General features: G+C 35.6%; 1 protein-coding gene across 3 annotated transcripts in view; it reads right to left on the reverse strand.

The window, feature by feature from the left end:
• Positions 1–27,448, reverse strand: part of PAPSS1 (3'-phosphoadenosine 5'-phosphosulfate synthase 1) — a 47,723-nt gene that overhangs the window by 15,127 nt on the left and 5,148 nt on the right. For all 3 annotated transcript variants that reach the window (XM_081333271.1, XM_081333270.1, XM_081333272.1), the window contains exons 2-10: positions 26,392–26,506; positions 24,349–24,584; positions 22,681–22,819; positions 21,440–21,558; positions 15,554–15,667; positions 14,629–14,740; positions 12,380–12,585; positions 10,355–10,490; positions 7,594–7,862 (exon numbers count right to left, since the gene is read on the reverse strand). In XM_081333271.1, coding sequence (XP_081189397.1) covers positions 7,594–7,862; positions 10,355–10,490; positions 12,380–12,585; positions 14,629–14,740; positions 15,554–15,667; positions 21,440–21,558; positions 22,681–22,819; positions 24,349–24,584; positions 26,392–26,503 — 1,443 coding nt within the window. In that variant the 5' untranslated portion in view covers positions 26,504–26,506. The remainder of the gene's footprint in view (positions 1–7,593; positions 7,863–10,354; positions 10,491–12,379; positions 12,586–14,628; positions 14,741–15,553; positions 15,668–21,439; positions 21,559–22,680; positions 22,820–24,348; positions 24,585–26,391; positions 26,507–27,448) is intronic.

Genomic DNA, 27,448 nt, shown 5'->3' on the forward strand with positions numbered 1-27,448 from the left:
CAAAGAAACAGAAGGATGCCACTTATGATTCCAGAGAATCATACTGAATGAATGCCTCAAAAATTTCCGTGTGAACACATGTACCCATAAAAGGAAAAACAGAGAATCAAACAAGAGGTAGTTAAGCTATTCTCCAAAGCACCTGAAGGCAGGACAAGAAGCAATGGATGGAAACTAATCAAGGAGAGAAGCAACCTAGAACTAAGGAGAAACTTCCTGACTGTTAGAACAATTAACCAGTGGAACAACCTGCCTCCAGAAGCGGTGAATGCTCCAGTACTGGGAGTTTTTAAGAAGAGCCATTTGTCTGAAATGGTATAGGGTTTCCTGCCTGAGCAGGGGGTTGGACTAGATGACCTCCAAGGTCCCTTCCAACTTTATTATTATTATTATAACTACTAGGTAGCCATGCTGCATTGGAAGCAGAATTCCAGAGAATAGCTTTCTATGTAAGTGTCCTATTTTTAAACTAGTTAAAATGCCTTTTAAAGTTAAAAGAACAATAAGAAAAAAAACATTACATTCTCAAAGGTGTCTTTCTCAAACGGCAACTAGACTATGTTTTTTTCATTGAACAAAAAAATTATTTTTCCTTCAGGAAAAAGATGTTTCACTTCTCATCCATCAAGTTTCATCCAGTCAAAACTGATGAAACTTCTTGGATAAGAAGCAAAACTTCTTTTTTCTCAAGGGGGAAAAAAACATTTCTTCCTCAAGGAAAAAACATAGTCCAGTTGCCTTTTTTTAAAAAGCACCTTTGAGACAATCATGACCTGGATGACTGTGAATTTCCATAGACATTTATTAATTATTTCTTTGTTAATCAAGAAAAAGTAGCATCTGGGAAACTATGTATTTTCTAGGCTGAGTCGTTGCATGTTTCTTTCAAACTGAGAATGTATTTCACATGGATGTATTTACATGTACACTAACAAATATGTTTGTCATTTTTTGGCAATGCAGTTTCTCTGCATAAAGAATAGCCAAAACTTGCAAGAGAAACCATACATATGTTTTTTTAAGAAAGGGGGAAATACAGAATTCTTAATGAAAAAAGGTGGTAGAAAGGAACAAGAGATGCACAGTAATAACAGTGGCTTAAACCTCTTGACAAGGGCTGTCATCAAATTAAACATCAGTTACAGTAAGTGATAAGCATAAATTCACATGAAAGTCAAGACAATTCTGGATGCACACATTGCCATACTTTTTTCCATTTTAGATTATGTGTTGTTGTTTTCCATGTGTGAAATGGAAGTGCTCTTAGTATATACAGTACTTGTATTTTAAAAAAACACATTATATATTTATTAAATATTTTTTAAAGATAGGCAACACATCTTTAAGATGCATCAACATATTGAATATTATAAATTTTGTTATGCAAATTTGTTCACATTAATATATTGAACATTGCAAGTTTACTTGTGAGATTTACAGATTTACATTCTGAAACAGTACTTTGATTATTATTTTGTTCCTCCTATCTGAGTATTTTTTACCACCTAGAAAAGAAAAAAGGAAGGAAATTGAAATCCTAAATGTTTCTAGAATTCTATTCCTAAATAGTACTTATTGTATGCTAATCAAGAGATTTTAAATCCATGTGCTTTTATTATAGGAATAATTTATTATTTTTAAAAAAATAATCTTAAAACAAGAATGCTTTATTCTGGAAGCTATAGCAATCACTTCTGATAAAAGTATGCAAAGGACATGTAAATACTATGAAGTGGAAAAGAAACACATTCACCAGGTTTATTTTTTTGCTTTTTATCTTGCAACCAACTCAGTATTATTCACAAACTACACAAAATATGTTTCCAGGATTGCCATAAAAAAATTTACCCAACAGACATGGGTTGTTTTTAAATCTAAGTCATCAATAGTACGATTTTATATTTAGTAGACAGCATTAGATGAGCAGTACTAAAAAATTCTTTTTCTGGAGATCGCTTGATATTGGTATATTTTCTATGCTTTCATGACAGCAAGATTCTTTTCAGTTGTCTCTGTACATCCAGATGCCTACTTTTTGCAAATAATGCTAAATAAGAAAATTGGTTTCTGGGAACACAATCTGAATTATATAACTACTGATCTGCTTACACAGGATGATTGCACTTTACAAGAGCTGCAAAGTTGATTTGGCTAAAGTATGGTGAGCTTGATCAAGATGGCTTTGAACTTATCTCGGTATATATACATACTCATGGTGTATTGGGATAAGCAATGCCATCCAAAGGAATAAGAAATAAAGAGCCAAAAAAGTAAGTGATGATATAGAAAAAGGGAAAGAACATAGCTAAATCAGAAGAAACGTATGGGGCTACAGCAGAATTACTCAAATTTTTAGCTAAATTTTCTCCAAGAAAGAACACATTCCACCAAGTAAATGTGAGAAGTAGATAAAGGGGTAGGATTAAAAGTCTGAAATTTACAGGCATGGGGCTCAAGAATACTGTATCTACTTGCATTTACATCCCAAACAAAGAAAACTCTAAATTTAAGAACAGCACCAAGGGAAAAATAAAGAGTAAAAAAATATATGAACACAAGTCAAAAATTCTCTGCAAATGTCCCTATATTGTTAATCTAATGTTGTCAATTCAGAACAAACTACACCTGGAAATTGCCCTTTTGCAAAAAAAAATGTATGCACGTGACAGAGTTGTATGTGTGCACATGTGCATATGTGTACCCTATGTGCAAGGATATTGCCAGGAGTCCTCAAAAAGGCACAAAGAATAAAAGATTAACTGAATAACTAGTTAGCATTAACAGCCTATAAAAAGTAATACCATCTATTATTTTACCATCGTATGCATTTACTTTTTCATACACAATTAAGCATACATATATAAATAGATACATATACACTCCTTTCCTGCCTTCTGGTACAAAGAACCATCATCACTACCTTAATACAGAACAGAGATGGGTTAGAAGTAACAGACTGTTGCACTGGAAAAGGAAGTAAAGAAAAAAGGAGGAAGAAAGCTAGATAGAAATAAGGCAAGAAAAAAAAGTAGGATAAGACAAGACAAAGAGTGAAAAGCTATATTTAGGCATTATGTAGCAAGAAGGATGAAGGATACCTCACTTGGTAATAATATTTGGGGAAAAACCTCTTTCATCAAGAGGTGATTAAAAACTGCGTAGGAATTAGTAATAAAATGTGGCTACAAAACAAAAAAAAATGAAAATGCAAGACTGACCACATCATCCAAATATAATTTCAAAATCACAAAGAGTAATTATTCTACTTTATTCTGCTTTGGTCTAACTCCATCTTTAGCACTGTCACCAATTCTGTTCACCATCTGTTAAGATGAGTTTAGACACAAACAGTTTCAGAGAAGGACAATGAGGTGATTAAGGGAGCAGAAAGTCAGTCCTATGGAAAAATATGCAAGTTACCAGGAACATTTAGTTTTCAAAAGGGAACTGTATAATAGCACTCTTTATATACCTAAAAAGGATGCCATACTGAACACTATGTATGACCTTACTTAGTATTTTCTACCATTCTAGAATGCAGGATATGGAAATGGATTTTAAGATGTGAAAGGACAGATTATAACTGATTGTTAAGGGGGAAAAAAATCTTAATTGTAAGAGCAATTCAACAATGAAAACATTCACTGGAAGAAAGTAGATGCTAGTTAGGTGCCTGGGATCCCTGCACTAAGAACAGGTTTGGACTCAGCAGCCTAAATTATTTTCTACAATTCTAGGACTCGGTGATTCAAAGACAGGTTTGGGGTTTAATGCAACATGCTGTCCTGACAAACCCAAAACTGAATTTGAATTGGAACAATTTGGAGAACTATGAAAGATATTTAAACAGAAATCCCTTGTACAACAACATGCTAACATTACCACCAAGAGGTACATTATCCACTGCCAGAGATTTGTTTCCGGACACAGAAAAGAGTTCTGCTGATGGGAGAGAGGCATGTTGCAAAAGCTGTTTTTCCCTATCACCCTAAAGTTTTGATTGATGGAATATTCACCGGTAACAAAGACTCACAACTGTACCTGTTCAGCTCAGGGCATTTAAGGATATTGTACAGTTGAGGAGCTACATTCAGTTTTGATTGATGGAATATTCACCGGTAACAAAGACTCACAACTGTACCTGTTCAGCTCAGGGCATTTAAGGATATTGTACAGTTGAGGAGCTACATTCAGACTGTTATAAGGGAAATGCAATACAGTTGACAATTCATTTTACAATAAGCATTCAGACCAAGTGTGAGAAAGTATAGTTTTGAAATGTATGCAAACTTAGTTGTAATTGTATATACATTCATCTTTCTCATGGAATCTAACAAAAAAAATTTTTAATTTCCATTTATATCCCGCCCTTCTCCGAAGACTCAGGGCGGCTTACAAGCTTAGCAGTAGCCTTCATTCTATGTATATGCCTGCTTATTAGGGCTTTCATATGCCCCCCAAGCGGCATTATTACAAAGTCAGCTTAATTGCCCCCAACAATCTGGGTCCTCATTTTACCTACCTCGGAAGGATGGAAGGCTGAGTCAACCTTGAGCCTGGTGGGATGCGAACCTGCACTAATTGCAGGCAGCTGGTGTTACTTAAGGAGGCATTAGCCCACTGCTCCACCAAGGCTTTTCTAAAGAAATCACTGGTTTTCGGTATCTTTTGTTACCATATGAAAACAGCCTATCTGCTGCAAATATACTTGCCTAATTTATTTGATGGCATGTCATACTTTATAAAAATGTTATTTAAAAAAGAAGACAGAAAGAAAAAAGTGATATGTTTAGATTTAGTCCTACAAAACATAACCATTAAATCTTTACTGACAGGAAAGCTATGTTCCAACACTCGATAACTATATTGGTGTAGCAGCTCTCTGTTCTGCATGCAAGTCATTTGTATTAGAGAAACAAATCTGGTACCAATGTCTTCTAAATGACCTAAGGAAAATGATTAAAGGAAAAGTTGTCTTTTATTAGTTGGCTAAAACACAGTATTAGCAAATGGTTTTCTGAGGTCATTGGAAAACAGTATAAATTGAATAATGTTTCTTACTTTATTTGCAATCATGACTTAGGACTACAAGTGCAGTTCTTCTTCCTCTCCTTGCTTCCATACCCTCCAAACATAGGAAAGAATACCCACATACATGGCATGGATTATTTTCAGTAGCCACAATAAAAAAGACAATACACAAAGAATGTGAATGAATGGAAAGGTTCCACTGAAGTTATAATTGGTTTACATCCAGTTTAGAGTCCAAAGGGTGAATTATTAACAAAAAAAAATTATTTTGGAATAAGCCATTATTTTAGACATGTAAAATCCTTTCCACTCATACTCCTCTCAAATATTATCTCAAATCTCCTACAGATACTGTACTTTATTCCAATACACATAGGCTCCTCAAAACTTGCAGCCTTGTGAGTTGAGATTCCAAGATGCACAGAGGGCCGTAATATACATTTTGCAGTTATAATCTACCTTTCTTCAAGATGTTCAAGGCAGGGTACATTATATTCCCCCTCCAATGGACTTTGTCATACAATAAGTTTTATGGCTGAATGGAAAGCTTAGTCATTATATCATACCGATCTTTTCACTGATTGCATGAAGGAACCAAAAATGTATGGAGCAACAATAAGAACAAACACAGCTCTGATCTTACTCTACTATAATAATATGATACATTATAATAGAATAAGTCCTAGAATTATTTCAGCTTAGTATTCACCCTCAGGATGAACATTTTTAATATCATGTTTTGTTAGTTCTGCCAGCAATTGTTGGATCAATAAGTGTTATTTTTCCTGTCAGAATTATGGAGGAGTATCAGATTTTTATCAGATAGCTTATTACACCACTGTACTTCCACTGTATCACACTGTTAAACTAAGATTGTGATAAGTAAGTTGTGCACAACTGAAATTCATGTGTATATTTTGCAGTAGCCTATTAAGGGAAAAACACTTCTGCCAACTAGAAAGAAAGATGGATTTCTCAAATTTGATGTTCTCCCAAAGTACTGAATTCCGAGACTACGAGACCAATCTGAGTTGTCTTTCCAGACTCCCAGTAACAAAGCTAGAGCAAGAAACGTAGGGAAAGGATGGAAGTATATCAAAAAGAGGTTTGAGCTATTTTCAGTGTACAGAAATCTGGAACCTACTTGGCAAATTGAAGGTTAACATGATGTATACAGTACAAACCCAGGATTGTAGTAGTTCACATAAGCTGTCCATGAGGTATCCCTCTAAATGTTTTCAATTAATTTTACTTTATGATGTAATGGAAGTAGAACTTTTATTAATTACTGAGGAATAACCATCTTAGTTATTCTGAATGTACAGTATTTCATTCCAATTTTAATTCAATTACTATGTACATTGAATCAAATTTAGCTCTGTCCTGACTTCACCCACATTGGAGTACAATACATGGCACACTCCTGAAGGCTCTTTCTGGCCCCTAGTTTGAGAAAGAGCAGCACCGTGTGGCGATGCCATGGTTTCCCTGCCCAGCAAACAGTATTGCATTACTTCAACCTCGGGCATCAGCAGGAGGAAGCAACAGGATAGGATTAACATCTGAGCAAATAAAGTAAATAATTCATGGTGCCTGACTGATTTGAAAGTGACCCTGTCTCAAGCCTCTGGCTGTTCCAAATGTCAGCAAAAGGTAACAATCGCAATTTTAAAAAAAGCTAAAGAACAGCAATATTTCATGTTTGGAACACAATTATATTTCTATTCCAACCAATGACAAAGTTTTTCTGTGGCAAGTTTTTCCTTCTTATACATCTATTAACAGGTCAAGTTAACAAAGCCATGCAGTGAACTGCTTTCTTAGCATAGTTACGTAGTTACAGATTGGAACAATTCTGAAAACAATTCATTTTCATTTCTGGACTAAGGCAGAAGAAAGATGATTTGTTTTCTTAGCAAATCATCTTACTTACTTCAACAAGATACAGTGTTCAATAAGATGCAGTGAATGGTTTGAAGATAATAAAAATTTAAACACAGAAAGAGAGGAATAAAAGTGACCTCGGTGGATAGGAAGTCAAGTGTCACACACATGTATAGAATAGTAATGACAGAGAAGTTCAATATCACAAGTACCACCAAAAAGAGTAAAATAATTTAAGGTTTTATGCCATTTCTTCAGTCAGTGTGCTTTCAATTGTTTACTCACACTTGTCTCAACTCCACAGACAGATCTGAAAGAAAACACTAGAATGAAGAGGAATTGGGAACCAGCTGTTCAATTCTGGCTATGGTTCAGTATGTTAAGAACACTAACTTTGTTGAAATGAAAAGATGAAGAAATAGAGTAAGGAGCTTGTCTGTAAACAAGAAACTTCTGAAGATCAACACAACAGGACCTTTACATTAGGGCCTCTAAACCAAATTTTATAAACAACTCATGGCAGAAGAGTTCTGGAGAACCATGAATCAAACAAAGGTCTTGTGGTGAAGCACTGCTGCCTGGAGGAGACCGTATTGATAAATGAACTCAGGAAGTCAGCTGAAATGAACAAAACAAATGGATGAAGGACTTAGCAAGCTGTGGTATATGACGTCGTACCTCAGTTGGTCCAGCATACATCATCGGAGAGGGAAATATGGCCACAACAGTTGTTTCTGGATTCAATATTCCTTCCTCTAGCACTGCTGCATGTTGCTTCATTCGCCACATCAGAGGAACATCATCATCCTTTGTCCAGCCACCCAGAGGATGCAAAAGCAGAACTGGGCGCCTGTAACCTCGATCCAGAAGCTGCTTATGAGTATCTTGCATCAACAGGGCGTGTCCATTGTGCACAGGGTTACGCAACTGGAAAGCAAAGACAGCATCTGAAGAAAGAAGGGAGAGATGTCAACAATTCTAGAAGTAGCAAATCAACAATTCTAGTAGTCAATGACAAGTGAGCACCAATGTTTTATTCAACTCTGTTTGGCTTATAATATACATATAAAAAGAGGGGGGAAGGATGGTCAGAGATAGCCAGTTGCAGAGAGATGTCTCAATGGATTGTCCCCCTAATTATGGCTAATGTTTTAAAGATCAGAATACAATAGTATGAACACTGATATGATGAACTATAGTTCTACTGGTAATCATCAAAATCCTATAGTCAAGAGTATCTGGCTCTCATTTCCCTCAAAGAGGACATTCTGTTAATACTATGTCATCCCTATTTCATGCCAAAGATCTATCAAACCACTGCATATAAAATACCTTGACACTGCCTACTAATATAAGCTGGGGGGGGGGGGGGAATAGTACCAGCAGGAATGTTTAAATAGCTGCCAAGAAAAGTGCAAGCTAGCATTAAGGACATGAAAGATATCCAGCCACTTAATGTATTTGCTTTCATCGATGTGGTTTTTGTATGTCTTAAACTCAAACTGAACTGAATCCCACAGCTAAAGCAACAGGATTTCCCATCTGCCCTCCCCCCACCAAAAACAAACAAACAAAAACTCCAAAGGAGGGTTGTCACCTCTTTATCAAAGTGAAGAAAAGAAGCATACGTGTAAATAAGTGAAATATGGTGATGGCAACATATTCAAAAGCTATTTCTCTATCCCCTGCGGCTGGCCATGGTAGGCCAACTCTACTATAATCAGAGATAAAAAAATAGCTGTACAGATGGATTGTTGATGCTGGAATAGAGCCATATTCTTCAACAAAATTATAAACTTGTTTATATTCTGCATGCATCCATAATTGTTTGCAAGTTATTTTTCATATTTATTATGGAGAACTTCAGCAGTTTTGTTCTGATTTCATGCTTGATTTTTTTCCCATAAGCATTCAAGATATGCAAAAGTCAAGTTGTTCAATTTTAGACAATGAACTACTTCTTTAAATCAATTTAACATCCAGTTTCTGGACAATAACTAGTTTATCAATTTTAAGTAAATACTGTCAAGACCTCAGTTCCAATACATCCCAGAGAAGAGATTTGAGTTTGTGAACCCAAATGCTAATTATTTGAAGGAAATATTTGGAGCCAAAATTCCAAGGTAAAAATGCACACTTTAAATAAAGTTTGAGATTGGCAGTCATTTTTCCCCAGCTTAGCGATGGAGTGCAAGAGGGAGAGGATATCATGGTAATATTCCTTGAGGCCAACAAAAGTCATAAAATATAGTATGCCATCTGTAAAGTTTTCAAAAGTCTTCATTAAGCAAGATACTTAAAAATTTAGGAGGAAAAAACATAGATGTGAAATGGATTATAGACGTTTTAAGCCATATCTACAGCAGATTAGCCATTAAAATGTTGCAATAGTTTGCAGTCATAAAACTAGGCTCTTGCAGATCCAGAACAAATATATTTATAATATGTTTTTATTTTAAAGTAGCAACTCTAAACTTCAAGCCCTCTTACCCACAATTTTTGAATACACACTGGTCCTGTTTTCCCAAGCTATAACAGCACAGAAAAAGCAATCTGTCAGACTACTATTGATCTGTTTCTTATTTTGCCAGCATAATACAAACTGGAAAATGCTAGAGTGAAAACAAACTAACTATACCATGGTCTTCTTCATCGCTAGGTTATAAGCCTAGAAAAGTCTTTCCAAAAGATTTTTTTCTTAAACACTTTAATACCATTTATCACCACTGAGCATAATATTCCTATGTTTGTTTCCATATAATACAAAACATAATACAAAATAAACCAAAATTTATCCAGATTACTGGAGACCATAGTCCCAGACAGCCATTATGGAAGAAGAAAGTATTGTGCAGGCAGTCAAAAAGATTTGGAAGTTTGGGTTAGTGTACTCTTTTGGAATACCAAATTTTGCCACTTCAGAGTGCAGTCAGAAACAGTAAAAAAAATGGCAAAACCTATTATGGCTTTGTGTGCGCGCGCTTCTCCCCCTTTACAGTTATTGGTTTTCACGATTGCAGCCACAGAAACAGTGTTCTGTTGAAAATAAAGATCGGACTCTACAGCAAGGGTGGGCAATTAATTTTCCCAGGAAGCCACATGAGAAACTGGGACTGTTGTGGAGAGCCGATGCCCACCTGGCCAATCCTGCCCCACCCCCGCCAAGATTCCTCCCCCATCACTGCCTTGCCCCATCTATGCCGCTGCTCTGACCCTGCCGACGTCACCTGCCCTGCCAACATTGCTATGCCCCCCAACACCCCCTGGCAATACTCCACCTCTGCTGATGCCACCTCCCCACCAACATCACGGACCAGACAGGAACAGCTGAATGGCCATAAAATGCCCAGGTCTGCTCCACAGCATTGTCCAGGGCAGGTTTCTAGAAAGTGGCAGCCAGATTTTCTTCTTTATTACCCATTGCCATTTAAGAACTCACCAGCATTCATGTCTTTGAACTTCTGCTTTAACTCAGCAGGTGTGAGACGGTACTGGTCAAGACCATCATTCCAATAAATTCGATCCAGGACTTGAAGATCACCACCCACTAGCCAATCCCCTTGTTCCATAACCATCTACGAAATGTAAAAAAGCAGACTGTATCAATAGCAATGTGAATGGGGACAAGATAACCTATATGAACAGTTGCTCTGAGCATCCTAAAATAGTCTTGGTTAATCCTAATCTCTGGTATTGTGACTTTTGAGTTGCTTTTTGCCATGAATTACTCATATGCACAAACATACAGCTAGTCCTCAACTTATAACCAGTCGCTTAGTGAATGTTCAAGTTATAATCTACCTGAAAAGGGGGATCTACGACCCGGAAATAAAGTTCTGACAGCCCCCGCCAACAGTCACATGACCACATTTCGAGCACTCACCAACACGTTTATGGTCGTTTGCAATGTCCTACAATTATGTCGCCACATTGTATGATGGTTTTACCACTTACTTCTGGGTTTTGGCAGAACTGCACCATAGCAAATAATGGATTTAAGTTAATGACCATAGCATTTGCATTTACGATTACTGTGCTAAACTGCTGCAAAAAATGTCATAAGATCAGGTCAATCACGTAACCAATCCATTTTATGACTGTTACAACTTATGACTGTATTGTGCAGGCTCCATTATAGTTGAAACTCAAAGACTACCTATATCAGAACTTCTTATTAACTTTCCCCAACAATTTCATATTTCCTCAAACTTTAGATTAGCATGTCATGCTATTGTTTTGCTACAAACTCTATGTTTTGCATTACCATACATTGATTTATCCTAATGAAACCTGAAAAATAATCTGGAAAATATGTTTTTATACTTCAAAAACTATAGTGCCATTATGTGCTGTCTTTGAGAAGACAGGATGGGATTGATTTGGGGGTGATCAGTAAATCCTTGGCATTGAAAAGACTAATACGGACAAGCAGGTAGCTTTATAGCATTAAATTAAATTGAAACATTGATCAAGGTTTTAAAGAATTATTAAATTTCAGGGTTCATAGTTAACAGAGCTTTTTAAAATTAACAGCAGTTAAAAGATTTAAAACAAAACTTCCCAAAGTTGACAAATTAGTTCGCCAAACATATATATGCTGAAACCTAAAAATAGTAACTTTTGATTCAAGACTCCATTTAACCACAGAGCTCACTTTGAACCATTCATTGTCTTATAGCCTGACTGATCTCATGGATAATTACTGTAGATAAGCCTACTGAGTACTGGGTATGATCAAGAAAAAAACAGGAATCATATCTCTGATCCTGCTTTAAATTATCTTGAATCTAAATTTAGCTTCATCATTACAATTAAGAGATCAGTTTAACAGATAATTTAAACTGCTTGTCAAAATAAAAGATGAACGGAATGCTGCAGTCTGTTATTTTAATCTGGTCAAGGCCTGAGGCAGAAAGAAAGGGCAGATGTTTTTCTGTCATTACTGCTGAATAATTCATTTCAGAGTGTTTCCTCTAGGATCACACATCTATATTTATAAGCCAGATGAGAGAAATTGCTGCCCAGTTCAATGACAGTATATGGGATTTACACGAATTTGTTTGTACCAAAAGATATGCAATCACTCTAGACTTACTTGAACAGGCTAGGCACAAAAAGACTGTAGAGAAATGACTGATGTAACAAGAGTGTTATCTGAAAAGGTTTGTGCCATAGGGTAGAGGTCCCCAATCTTTCTGGTTCCACGGACCAGCAACAGCGGCAGTGGGGAGGTGATGGTTTTGTGTATGCAACCGAATCCTGCATATGTGCAAATGAAGCATCGTATGCTCATCCAGTACCGGTGTATGGTTCCGGGGGTTGGGGACCCCTGTCATAGGAAACATACTGCAACCACTCCAATAATGTTATTCAACAACGTTATTTATAACCATATTTACACTATAGAAGGACTGCAGATTAACAATAACATTAGATTAATGATAAAATTAGCTGAAAAAGCTACCTTGATATATGGGTGCTCTTTGCATGTTGTTCCCCACTGTCTGGCACAACGTTCTTCTTTTCGCTGCTCGTAGAACTCTGGGTTGCGAACAATAGCCACGCGCCGGTCATCATACAGCAAAGCAAAAGCTGTACATCCATCCAGTCTCTCCTTGTCCTCCTCTGTAACTGACAGCACTATAGGCACTGATAAATTAATGACTCCACCTAAAAAAAGCAGACATTTGAATAACAAGTATCTCCAAGTCTCCCCCAAAATATATTAAAATTAAGAATAAACAAATCAGAACAGCCAATTTCCAAAATTCAGAGCAAGGTACACCTCTTCATGTACAATTCACTTCTAGAATGGAGACAGCATTGCCCAAACATTCAGATCTATTGGTTCGGAAGGAGGAATGGAACATTTCAGGAGCAGACTATACGTTCTGCACACAATTATTCTAATCTACAATGTTCTGGCTGTATTCATCCTTTGATGATGAATAGATGAAATCCGTTGCCTGCTCTGTTCTTGAGGCATAGATAGACCTGCTTAGCACTTCTGGATTTTCATTCCTCACCAATATGATCAGAGTAACAAATGATAAACTACAGCTCTTACTGCTCTAGGATAGCAAATGAGTGACTCCTTTCTCTGCCCTGCAGAGTGTCTTTTATTCCAACATTTCATTTTCTCTAAAAAGCAAACAGCAGCTCTTGATCAAACTCTTTTTTCCAGCATTGGTTTGCTGCTGCAATCTTTTTAGGGTTCTGGAGCAGTTCAATATCACTGAACACCCCCAAAGAAAAAAAGCTCACATGAAAGGACCCATATTCCTAACTTTGAGGATAAAAGCATTCAAAATTGGGTATTCAAGGGTCATTTTAGCATACAAAAATGAAAAATGTGATATTTAAATTCAAATTTCACCAACATTTTCCAATCATATATTATTATAAAACTGATACAAAGGCAGGTTTGGCTTCATGAAATCTTTTATTTGAAAGTAAACGTAAGAGAAATATTACAAAGACACTGATTTATTAGTATAGTAAAGCTACTATTCAAGAAATCCATCAATGCTAATATTACATCAATTATAATACACAGTTTTTATCTTAAACTGATCAATGCTATTAACAGTTCTTCATTATTCTAAAATATGAGTTTACCATAATGATGAAAAAATATGTTTCAGCCCAATAGTTTAAACATACATTAATAAACTTTTTTTTCAAAGTTCTTCTCAAACCCAGTTAGCATGGCCAATGGTAGTGGCCAAACCATCTGGAAGCTACCAATTTGCCTACTTTTGGACTGAATCCTTACTACTCCGTTTACTACTTCAAGTTTCAACAATTGCCAAATTTCCCTTTTTTCGTGCTTCCAGGATGTTTTTACCTGAAATTCTAAAAACGGCATTACTTTCCTATTCCAGCATGTATTGTTAAAATACTGAATATTGTATCCAGTATTGTGATCTATGCTTTTAAGACACCATCTCTTTTCTTACATCTTTAATCGTTGTTTTGTGAAGCTCATAAAGAATCCTGGCAAGCCTCTTCTCTATAATAGCCCTTTCTTCCAATGAACCTTCCATATAAGCCAAAACAATGAAAAGATATAGCCAGAACACAGGGTCATTGAGTAAGAACAGGAATATCAATTTATACTTGGAGGGAAAGGACAAGATGAGAAAAACAGAAAACTAAGACCAGGATCAGTAAGACAAAGCTAAACAAACCACATTAGACCATAGCCTGATCAATAAGCCTACCTATTATGGTTTGCAAATCATGGATGACTGGGTTTAGCCATAGAATTTTCCTGAAACTTTTTCTGAACCTAAACCCATATTGTTCTATCAGAAGCATGTCAAAGACTCATTCTCTAAAATTTGTGGATTTGGCTAGAACAAAAAATTAAAAGTGTTTTACATATTTAATTGAAACTGAATATAACTAACATGATTACTCTCCAGATGTGTACTTAATAATGTCCGGCTTCTGTCACATTCAACTTGTAATTTTGTTTTGAAGTCTCCCAGGGCCAAATATAGCCCAGGACCTTGAGTTTGAAATAAACAATGGTTGATGAAATATAATGGCCCAGCTCCGAAAGAATAAAGATATTTTCAAATTTCCAAGTTGGAATATAGCCAATTTTTTTCACACACACAGCTGATTATTATTAAGTGCAAATGGGAGAATTATATATAGTCTCTCTGCAAGATTAATGGACCGTGTGGTCAACTTGAAATGTCTTACCATCCAGTAGACAGTCAAAATGAAGGCACTGAAGATATTCTCTTTCTCTCATAAAGCCATTAAGTGGGGTTGCCCAGCCCTCCGCAAGAACTTGAACCCACTGCATATCAACCTGTAAATATATGTTTCATAAGTACTAGATTCTGGGCATCCATTTAGAAAGACAACATGAGAAAAATTTGGTAAGTTATGATTCTTAGTTCATCCATACAGTGACCTACCATACCAATACAATATATGGCCAGGGTCTCACAACCTTGACAGCTTAAAAATGTGTAGACTTCATAGGTTGGGGAATTCTGAGGGTTGAAGTCCACATATCTTCAAGGTTGAGAAACAATGCATAAGAGGGTTATGATATGTTTCAATAATTCACCATTACTGAGAATAAGAAAGCAGAACAACTTTCTATGTGTAACCTGCTTATAGAAACCATCTACTTCAAGATTTGTTCATATTTGATTGTGTTCATTAAAAATGTTCATTTGATGTTTTGTGTGTCTACTCAAGTATGTATGTAGGAAATGCAAGACATTAATTAAACTATAGGGGTACTTTAGTGAGTTATAAAGGCTATGGAAAGGAAACATCAATCAGATGGATTTGTAAATCTAATTCACGAAAATTAGATGAATTTGACGGTGGAAAACAATTATCTCTTTCTTGTGTTTGTGTTTATCTTTCAAAACTGAGCCAGGCTCGTAAATAACTATCCAATTCGCTCAGATGAACAAAGTATTTCTGGCAGTAAAACACATATTTTCACAATCTGGATGGCTGGGAGAGTTTTTCTTTATAGCATAAAATATGACAAAGGTTTATAGGTAAGAAAAGATGTATGGCACAAATAACTAACTCGAGTTATATGTGAACAAGTGAGATACTATAGCTACTTGTGTAAACTTTTTTGCAAGTTTCCCACTACCTTATTTATTTCCAGAGTTGGCAATGTCTCTGCATCTGTTTTGGCCAGCTTAAGTTTATTTTCAGGCACATATAGTTCTTTCACCTCATAAGAGGCATCCACTGGTACAATATCCTATGGAAAAAAATGGATAAACAAAAGTTATTTAAGCAATTATGATGCTAAAAAGCAATTTTCACAATGTCACTTGGATTTGTGCTATTAGTTTAGTACTTGAGGTTTCTGAAAAAAGCAGTGCTATTTGTGGAAAAAAGCAATAGTAATAGCATTTACACTTATATACTGCTTCACAATGCTTTACAGCATTCTCTAAGTGGTTTAGGGAGTCAGCATATTGCCCACAACAATCCTCATTTTACCAACTTTGGAAAGATGGAAGGTTGAGTCAATCTTGAGCCAGTGAGAATCAAACTCCTGAACTGCTGGCAGCTGACAGTCATCAGAAGCAGCCTGCAGTACTGCATTCTGACCACTGAGCCACCAGGGCTCAAATGTAGCACACCAGAGAATTCTAAGAGGTGTTAATAAACTTATTCGGTAAAGGTAGTCCTCGACTTACAACAGTTCGTTTAGTGATGGTTCAAAGTTACAACACCACTGAAAAAAGTGACTTAAGACCATTTTTCACATTTATGACAATTGAAGCATCCCCATGGTCATGTGATCAAAATACATGGCAACTGACTCATATTTATGACAGTTGCAGTGTTCCAGGGCCATGTGATCCCCTTTTGCAACCTTCTGACAAGCAAAGTCAATGAGGAAGACAGATTCACTTAATAACCACATTACTAATTTAATAACTGCAGTGATTCACTTAACAACTGTGGCAAGAATGGTCACAACGTGGGACAAACTCATTTAATAAATGTCTCGTTTAGCAACTGCAATTTTGGGTTCACTTGTGGTCATAAGTCGAGGACTATATATTCCTTTACAGCCCTAATATATTCGTAGGCAGATAACTCTTTATCAGCCAGAACTAGAGATCTCAATGGAGGAAGAAGGGAAAAGAGGAGAGAACTTCAATTCTGAAATGTTCAGGTACATAGACCCCAGCAATGCCATCTCCTCCAAGTTCTCCCAGGAGAATACATACAAGCAAGAAAGACAGTTTTCTCCTCCTTCACTTTTTAGGGAACTGGACCAATTCCCTGCCTTCACAAAAAGCGCAAAAACCATTTGCTCCCTCTCAACCCATTAAATCATATTGCATAAAGTGCTGCTCAGAGAAATTGCAGCTGTACAGTCTTTTATTCCTCATCTCCTTTCTCTGGGCATTGAGAATGGGCAATCCCCAAACTACTAACCTATGGACAATGCCATTCCCTTTTGCAAGAACGTATTTTGGATTAAACCAGTACCGTACAACATAACATTTGCTGAACAGCATGTAGAAGTATGCAGACAACCAGAACAACACTCAAGTGGGAAAGGAACATGATGGAGTCACCACAAAGTTAATTTCTCGCCGATGACACATCCCCCAAATTATTTATAACTAAAAACAGTTTTAAATTTTGGTGCCTAAGCAGCCTCTTCTCTCATCCCAAATAAGAGCTATATAATCTTTACAAAGCTGTCGGGTTTGCTTTGATTTTGAAACTGGAAAAATACCCTGCAGTTTCCTAAAACAATGCTGTTGTTCACAAGTCATAACAAACACTGTCTGGTCTTCAGTTCTTCCATTTACTGCAAGTAATATGAAGCTGGAATATCTTCAGCAGAATATTCTCAAGATACAGGACCTGGGAATCCTCTATCTAAGCCTAATTGGCATAGTTTGAGTAAACAGCTTAATAGGATACAGTGGGAACATCAATGAGAAATTAATAAGGGAAAGGATTCTCAAAGGGAACAGCAACTGTTGTCCTATGAAGCCAGATTGTTTATAAGCAAAAACTGATTATTTGAAAAACATCCATCAAAGCACTTAGAAATCTGCCACAAAGGTTAGTGCTTATAGCATCTGGGCAGCTGCCATTTAGTTCTCTGAAAATGCATAGGGTTACCTACTGACAGATGCAAAGAAAAGAATTACTGGTTCCAAAAAGAACTGGACCCTCCTTTATGCATTATTATTGCATAAAAACTGTTAGGCAACATTCAATATTCAAGCCTGGTTTCAATCTTTAAACAGATAAAAACATAGAGCATGTTCTATCACATTTGTGCAAAAACTAGAGCTACATTTGCATCAAACAAACAAGTCTAAAATATACTGATCTCAGCATCCATTTAGGCAGTCATGAAACTCATCCAAGAGCCTTGGTGGAGCAGTGGGCTAATGCCTCCTTAAGTAACACCAGCTGCCTGCAATTATTGCAGGTTCGCATCCCACCAGGCTCAAGGTTGACTCAGCCTTCCATCCTTCCGAGGTAGGTAAAATGAGGACCCAGATTGTTGGGGGCAATAAGCTGACTTTGTAATAATGCCGCTGGGGGGGGGCGAAAGCCCTAATAAGCAGGCATATACATAGAATGAAGGCTATTGCTAAGCACATTTGATTTGTGCTTAGATTGTAAGCTGCCCTGAGTCTTCGGAGAAGGGCGGGATATAAATGGGATTAAAAAATAAATAAATAAAAATAAATAAATTTAATTTTCAGTATATGAAAAGAGGTGAAATAAATATGGCTTCTACTTGCCTTAAAAACAAGGCAATCAGTTTGACAGAAGGTACTCAATGAATGCACAAATTCCATTTTCCAATAATAGAAAATGCAATTGTTTCATTGCAAGATTTTGTAATTATTTAATAGTAAATATTATTTCTTTAACTGACAATTGTAAAAGGCCTTTCTGTATCATTATAGTCTCATACGATTAAAGCGATACTTGAAAGTTATATATAGTTACAATTAACAGTTTCAGAAACCTGGAAATTTTAATATATTTATATCATTAAACTAATGAAATGATTTATTTACAGAACTTCAATTTTATACTGGATAGAAATTAATTATAAACATATACCAAAATTTACTATTATTTATTAAAAACAAAATATCATATTAATGTTTTTATGAAACACAGAGATTAGATTTTTATAAAAAGAAACATTTAAATGTATATTGTTTTATTTAAAAAAAAAACAATGTGTCCTAAAGAATCTCTTATCAAACTAATAAGACTGGGAGATTTTTAATGTAAAATACTATTTTCTCACATTAACACAAATGGAAACTATTTTATGAGGTAAAACATTTGTTTTTACATACAGTAACATGCTGTATTTTTTCTACTTTGTTTCTTCAATGTTATTTGCTCTAAGCAAAGAATTAATCATATCGTAAGATTCTCATCAATTCTGTTAGTTTAAACATGTGATCCAATGCATATATTACAGCATTTGCATTTCAACAATGCACCATATAAAGACAAACATTGGTATATAAACAAAATTTTAAAATTAGGCTGAGAAATGAAACTCAGCTCCTGAAATGAGCAAGTATTCTAAAGTTTTGAAATATTTAAAGATTTAAAACATACAAACAAATGCACACACGTATAATATATATTTATTAAATGTAATGTTCGTTTTATATATATATATATATATATATATATATATATATATATATATATATATGTATATGTATATGTATATGTATATATATGTATATGTGTATGTATATGTGTATATGTATATATATATATATATATATATATATATATATATATATATATATATATATATATATATATAAATATTAGTTTATAGTAGAAATATATCCTCAACTCCTATTAATTCGGAACTGCTCAGTGGAAACACTATCTTAGAAGGACCTCTAGTGACAACTTGAAAATTGTGCTGATTTGAGAATTAATGTTACTTTAAAAAGTATTCCAAGATATTAACTAAAATACCATTGCTCCTAATTTCAATACCCTCATCATAAGAAACTGAATTTGACATATTTACAAATGCACTAAACTTACATTACCTTAATTTACCCAGCCAACAATACGTTGTATAGTACAGGTAGTCCTCAACTTAGAATAGTTCATTTAATGACCATTCAAAATTACAACAGCACTGAAAAAGTGACTTATGACCATTTTTCACACTTACAGCCATTGCAGCATCCCCATGGTCACATAATCAAAATTCAGACACTTGGCAACTGACTCATATTTGACAGTTGCAGTGTCCCAGGGTCATGTGATCAGCTTTTACAACCTTATGACAAGAAAGTCAGTAGGGAAGCTAATTTAACAACTTCAGGAATTCACTTAACATTGTGGTGAAAAAGGTCATAAAATGGGGCAAAATTCATTTAACAACTGCCTCCCTTGGCAACAGAAATTTTGGGTTTAACTGTTGTAAGTTGAGGACTATTTACAGTAATTGAGAATTGGATAAAAACTGTATACTTACTATGGAATTGTATCAGTTATGAAATCAGTGCCAGCCTAACAACAATCTTACAGCAAATTATGAAGATCGCTGCCCAAACTAATAAGCCTCTGATTAATAAAAACACAAACAAGAAGTGGTGCACTGGATAGTTCATGAGGATGCAGCAGGACTAGATATTACATGTATAAAGTCTGAAGGGGGTTAAAAAATAATTTTAACTGTGTATATTTTCAGTATAAAGATTAATTTCAAGACGTACAAAACAAATTATGAATCTCTATCAGTCCTCAGGGTGGAAACACTTTTAATCTTAGCTTTGTATTTTTTCCAATGAAGTACTTGTAACTTGCTATTCTTTGACATTCTCCTCCAACAATGCTGATTTTGAAAATATTGCAGGAATGTTGTTTCCAGCTATTTTATCTGCATAGTTCAGCAGGTAAACTGAAGTTGGAAGATGACTAGGTATGTGAAGATATACAGTGGCCTTTTTCTGTGGAGTCCTGTAGAATATGGTAAAACTTACTTGAATAAAAGACAATTATCACTAATATGCATCACTTATATTAGAAAACATATTTCCCCAAAATCTGGTAGTCTGAATAAATCAGTAAATGACAAACTCTCCCTAATCACAGAATAAAGGTAAAGGTAAAGGTTCCCCCGCACATGCGTGCTAGTCGTTTCTGACTCTAGGGGCCGGTGCTCATCTCCGTTTCAAAGCCGAAGAGCCAGCGCTTGTCCGAGGATGTCTCCGTGGTCATGTGGCCGGCATGACTGGATGCCAAAGGCGCACGGAACGCTGTTACCTTCCCACCGTAGTGGTCCCTATTTTTCTACTTGCATTTTTACGTGCTTTCGAACTGCTAGGTTGGCAGAAGCTGGGACGAGTAGCAGGCGCTCACTCTGCTACGCGGCACTCGGGATTCGACCCGCCAAACTGCCGACCTTCTGATCGACAAGCTCAGCGTCTTAACCCACTGAGCCACCGCGTCCCTAATCACAGAATAGTAAATAGTAAATAGTAAAACAAAAGCCAACCATATTTATAACTCTGGTTTGAATATTTCATCTGGGTCTGTTTTCTCTCCTTTGATTCTAAATTGTAGTTTCTCCACTGAAAACAATTTTTCCCATGGTTATATAGATGAAAGAATGGAAGATATATTATCATAGATCAGGTCAGTGCTGCAAATAACTTAAAGAGAACCAATAAAATCAGGATATTCTTTCATACTGATACATAAATTGTTAGGATGATCACATGTCAACTTCAGAGAATCACTATATCAGCAGATACTTCTAGGTTTTAAGGAATAAAACACAAAATTTGAAAAATTCAAATGCACAAAAGTTGTCCCTATGGTCTAGAATACTGGTTTTCAGCTCACAGAAATATCTTAAATGTTTGGCAGGCTTTCTCCCTGCAGACATACCCCAACACATAGACAGGGGTGAGGACTGAAGGGGAAACCATTTTGAGCACAGGAGAAATTTAGAATTCAATATTTAGAGCCTTCGTACCCGTTCTTGTAGAAGTTCCACAACTTGTTGAACACAATCATTGACATCACAGGAATCTGTTTTGAGCACCAACTCGGGAGCTTCAGGTTTTTCATACTCTGAGTCGATGCCAGTAAACCCTGCATGAAAAACAAAACTTAATACACTTCAGCACTTCAGGTGAGATTTTTATTACTCTGTTGGTCATGCACTAAGGGCCTCACACACATATTTTAGCTTAAAGTAATAAGGAAGTGAACAATATGCTATAGAATTAACATACACCTTGTTTGCTTTAGCAACTGATTTTTTTAACCCATGGTATGCAAAGCTGGATCAAGATGTTTGCAACAGTACAAATTTAGGTATTTACTCCTTATTCATCCTAGCAAATAACCTACCTGAATATTTACTAATGTACATGAGTTTGAAAGTCAAAATAATTCAGGCAAATTCAAATATTAAGTGATATCAGCAAAGATTTTAAAGAAAAAAAACCTAAACAAGCAAATGTTAATCATTAACAGACAAGAAAATAAGCAATTAAAACTTTTATATCTGTTTGTTATGCAATGGCAAAACCACAATACCTTTTTCAATTAGGGAAGCCTAGAAGGGGCACAGTATTCTGGCTAAGCAAAGGTGTTTGATTTGCAATGTCAGATAATTATAAAGAATCACAATTCATATATACATTTAATGAACATTACTATCACCTACAAAGACATTCTATTATAATCCAGCTTGATTCATAACTCCAATGACTAGAATGAGATAATATCCATCTAGTGATCTATATTAACAAAAAGTCAATTAAAGAGCATTTCTATCTGCAGAGTATTTTCATCTGCAGATAGATCAAAATAAATCTTTACAAAAAAGAAAACAAATGATTCTAAGCTATCAGAGCAAATGATATAAGATTTCTTCTGTAGCCTTTAGATCTGTGACTTAACACAGCATCTAAATACAACTAGCAGTGGCTAATATATTAGATTGTGGTTTGCCTTAGGCTTACTTTGTTGAACAAGGCATAACTGGTTGATTAAGCTGGAAACTTTGGTCTACAAATCACAATGACTAGATTTAACCATCATTTTAAGCGAAAAGTAAACAAACTATGTTACAGCATGAAACAGGAACTGAACAACAGTCTCTCAGTTCTGCATCATAAAAATATAAAATGTATGGGGGAAAAATATGTATCAACCTAAGTATTCTAAGAAAAATGGTAAAATGTTAACACTCAGGCTCACCCTCACCTTTAATTTCACCAGCACGAGCTTTTTTATAAAGGCCTTTCACATCCCTCTGTTCACAAACATACAGTGGAGCATCCACAAATACTTCAAAGAAAGGAAGACTTACTACTTCATGAATTTGTCTTGCATTGTTGCGGTCCTAAGCAGCAAAGAAAAAATTTCTGTAACAAAATCTTTTATTACAACGTATGTAGCCACAGCTCCATTAAAAAGGTAAAGGTAAAGGTTCCCCCGCACATGCGTGCTAATATAAGGAAAGTTTAATACAACCACCTTTCCTTGTAAGCCCAGTTCAGTAACTAAACTTGACTGCAATTAAATTAATTCAGCCCACTAATCTTGATTTGCAAAAATTCTGGCAAGGTTCCCATTTTTAAAATTTATAGTTATTTGAGCAAACCTAGCTGCTGGGGTCACATAGAACTGTAAGGTATAAACTATGGTTTATAAATTGCAATGTGGGATTCATATATCATTTTAAACTGAAACCAATGAATCAGAACTTATAAAGTCCAAACCCTTATTCAGTGCAGTTTAACAAGATGTTTAAGCCCAGCCTTTGCCTGCAAGAGTCAAGTTCATAAATTGCTCATTCTAGCTTAATATGTATGAACCACCATATCGTGTAACAGTTATTTAAAATCAAACTTAGCAGCCCTTCTACCGAATAAAAGACTAAAGGGTAACATAATATTTTATTGTACTTGAAATTGTATTTTCCAAATTATATTCCAAATACAAATCACTAGTAAAAGAAACAATTTGCAATTCCTTCAATCAAAATCTGTCACTAATATCTAAGTTTATTGTCATTAAGTTTTTATTCACTGCCACCACTTGGAAAGGAAGAAGTGCTTCCCTAACTGTAAGGTTGCAATACTAATTACTCTTGTATTTTTCAACCAATATCTATAGTTTGCCAGAGTTAAACTGCTTTTATTCATGCCTGAAACTGAGCGGTCAAAGGTTTTAGAGAATCTAATTGCTCAAAACACTGACCTAGCCTATAAATAAAAATAACAATTATTATATTAATCCAACAGAAGATAAATATCTGTAGCCCAGAGTTAAACGTTATTGTTGTTTGTTCTTTGAGCCTGGTTGGTTGCTTGCAGGCATCTCATTACCCAATTTGATAAAATCAAAGTATGAGTGAGTGTAGTGTTTGCTGCCCAATTAGATGCAGTAGCTTGCCCTGACACTTTTGTTGAGTGTGAAGTTTCCTTCTTGAAGGTCCTTGATTTACATATTGTTTTCTGCTTTGTTGCTTGTCTGGTGCTGACTCGTTTATGAAAGTAGACTACTTGAGGACTTGTAATCTTTTTGTTTCCTTCCTAGAAGGATAATGATGATGATGATTTCACATCCCACAAAATATCCCTTTTCTCTGTTAGGGGTCTGACAAGTTTGTATAGTTTAAATATGGCTTTTGTGCTGTTTTAACTTTTGATTGGTAGAATGAGATGGACGTCTATATAAATGTTTTAAATTAAAATAAAATAAAATAAAGTAATACTGTAGTGGAAATCTATCCATCTGAAGTGTGCAAGAGATTCCACACAAAATTTAATTTGATTCTATTGTCCATTTTCAGTAATGAATTACATGATCATGCCCTAGAAATGGTAAAATGGAAAGCATGCAATAAAATTAGGAAAACATGCTCACCTGGGTATAAGGAGAAATAAAACTTGTAATGCACACCAAGCCAGCATCTGCAAATAATTTAGCAACTTCAGCAATCCGACGGACATTTTCTTCTCTGTCTTCTGGTGAAAAACCTAGATTCTTATTGAGGCCTTGTCTGATGTTGTCACCATCTAAGGTATAGCATGGAATGCCATGGCATACTAGATATTCTTCAAGTGCCATACTAACAGTGGTCTTTCCAGCTCCAGACAGTCCTACATAATTTTCAAACAAGCAAAGTATTAATTTGTTTCATCTATGCAGACAACTATTTTTACAAGTCAAGAATAAGTTCCAGTGTTCAAAAAAGTAGAAAGACTGGCATTTATTTATTTATTTATTTATTTATTTATTTATTTATTTATTTATTTATTTATTTATTTATTTTATTTATTTTTTATTAATTAATAAAATTAATTCGCATCCCACCAGGCTCAAGTTTGACTCATCCTTCCATCCTTCCGAGGTAGGTAAAATGAGGACCCAGATTGTTGGGGGCAATTAAGCTGACTTTGTAATAATGCCGCTTGGGGTGTGTGTGAAAGCCCTAACAAGCAGGCATATACATAGAATGAAGGCTACTGCTAAGCTTGTAAGCCGCCCTGAGTCTTCGGAGAAGGGCGGGATATAAATGTAATAAAAATAAATAAATAAAATAAAATTATTGGGACTTATATGCCGCCCTATCTCCCGAAGGACTCAGGGCGGCTAACAACAATAACATACAATAAATACAGAAGTTAAGATAAAATGAAAATTAAAGGCCTCTGTACAATAAATTAAAATTAAAATTAAAATAAATTAAAAATTAGAGTTAAAAAATTAAAAACATAATTAAAATCCCTGTCAGTCCAGGTCAGCCAGGTGGAAAAGGAGTGTTTTGAGGCCGCAGCGAAAGGACTGGAGATCTTGGGCCATCCGAAGCTCATGGGGGAGCTGGTTCCACAGGGCTGGCGCTCCCACAGAGAAGGCCCTCCCCCTGGGGGTCGCCAGCCGACATTGTCTAGCCGATGGTACCCTGAGGAGTACCTGAAAATTTGTTCAGCCTACCATATTAGTATAATAAATCACGATCTTTATTATAATTATGCCAAAATCAGCCACAATGTCAATGAAATAAAGGAACATAAAATCTGCATAGTGTATAAAAGACATTATGCAAAATATATATTGTGTATATACAGTATCTTGTATCATCCATTATAAGCCACAAATTAAAAGGGCTCAAAGAACAACAATCTTGGCCTAACTTTCCACAGTTTTCTTTACCTAAAATCATGTACATTCTGATCCATTCTTAGCCAAAAGCCTTTTAAAATGTAACTTTCAATCTAGATAAAGAAGGTAAGTTATTTATACTGACTCACCATGGATTAATAGTTAGCAGCGCAATTCTATTTATTTCAGATAAGGTTGAGAACATTAAGTTCTCAAGTTTCATATCCAGTATTTTCATTTCCCAGTGTAAATGAGCAAATTTAATTTTCCCATGTTCATGCAGAGAAGTAAAATGAAAGAAATATGATCATCGTACAATATTTTTTTCCTAAGACAAGGACACTTCATATGGGGATCCTAAATTTCCCTTTTATATTTCTCAGTGTTTCCTCTTAATTTATATAAAAGTGAAGGATATGCTCTACCTTACTGTTTCTAATTCTGAAATTTCATAATCACTTGGAAATAATGCAGAGGAAAGATATGATTTTTTTAAAAAAAACTTGGATATAACACATTATGTCCAAAATTGCAATAATATGTTTTTTCCCTCTTTCCAATGAAATGGTACTATTTGGCCAGCAGGCAATAAAGTATCACACATAAAGATTTCTGAAATATTGGTATTATATAAACAGCAAGATAGAACAGCAAGGTAGAAAAGGCACATCAGACCGAAGAAGGTGACTTGACATTTTATGCTCCTAACACTTGTTAAATTATTAACTTGTATGAACTGCTAATGATGTTGAGAGAAAAATGGAAAAGGCTAAAGTAAACATTTCTTAGGCTGCAGTTTTGTACCTGTTAGCCACACGGTGCATCCCCGAAATCCACTTCTGGTCCCTACCACCTGACCCCTCTTATTTCTGCTAACATGGTGGGCTTGATAGGTGACGTTGGTAGCTCTCTGCATCCCCTGAAATAAAATAAGTTTAAAAGATAAAATGATGCTGCTTCTTAAACATCCATTAATGCTCATAAAATAGGAGCGCAAAGTGGAAAAATCATTATATGAACCCTAGCATAGAACACAAACGTTTCCGTTTATACAGTGTACGACCTCAAAAATCCTAGTGGTGAATACAGCCCAGTTCATGAAATCCACTATGCCACGAGCCACTGTTTACAAGCCACAAGAACCAAGGTGCATGCATCAGGTTATCATCAGAATTTTAATTGTGGTTTGATGACCAAATTATCACAGTCAGATTCATACATTGAGCTAAAATGTGTGAAGGAAGTGAGTGGAATGAAGTCAGAACTATGAAAACAGATCTTCCTGATATTTTTATAAACGTGAGTATAAGAGTAAACTGACTGTGATAATCATTCAACCTTTTGCTTTGTTTTTCCTTAGATGCATTATATAGCATTATTATTATATAGCTGCCCATCTCCAACTCATGGCTCTAGGCAACTAATAGTAAAAACAAGAACACTCATGGAATCCACAGCCAAAGTAAGAAATAAAACCAACAGGTCAAATCAGCACAACTACTGCATAAACTCTGCCACACATCTGAATCCCTACTGACAGAAGCATCCTTTTAAGGCCTTGGGAAAGGCTGACAGGATTCAGACTTATCTAAGCTGGGAGGAATGTTCTAAATGGCAGGTGTTGTTGTTGTTATTAGTTGCGAAGTCATGTCCGACCCATCGCGACCCCATGGACAACGTTCCTCCAGGCCTTCCTGTCCTCTACCATCTTCTGGAGTCCATTTAAGCTCATGCCTACTGCTTCAGTGACTCCATCCAGCCACCTCATTCTCTGTCGTCCCATTCTTCTATTGCCCTCAATCTTTCCCAGCATTAGGCTCTTCTCCAGTGAGTCCTTCCTTCTCATTAGGTGGCCAAAGTA

This window comes from Vipera berus (assembly GCF_964194415.1).
Source record: "Vipera berus genome assembly, chromosome: 7".
NCBI lineage: Eukaryota > Metazoa > Chordata > Lepidosauria > Squamata > Viperidae > Vipera > Vipera berus.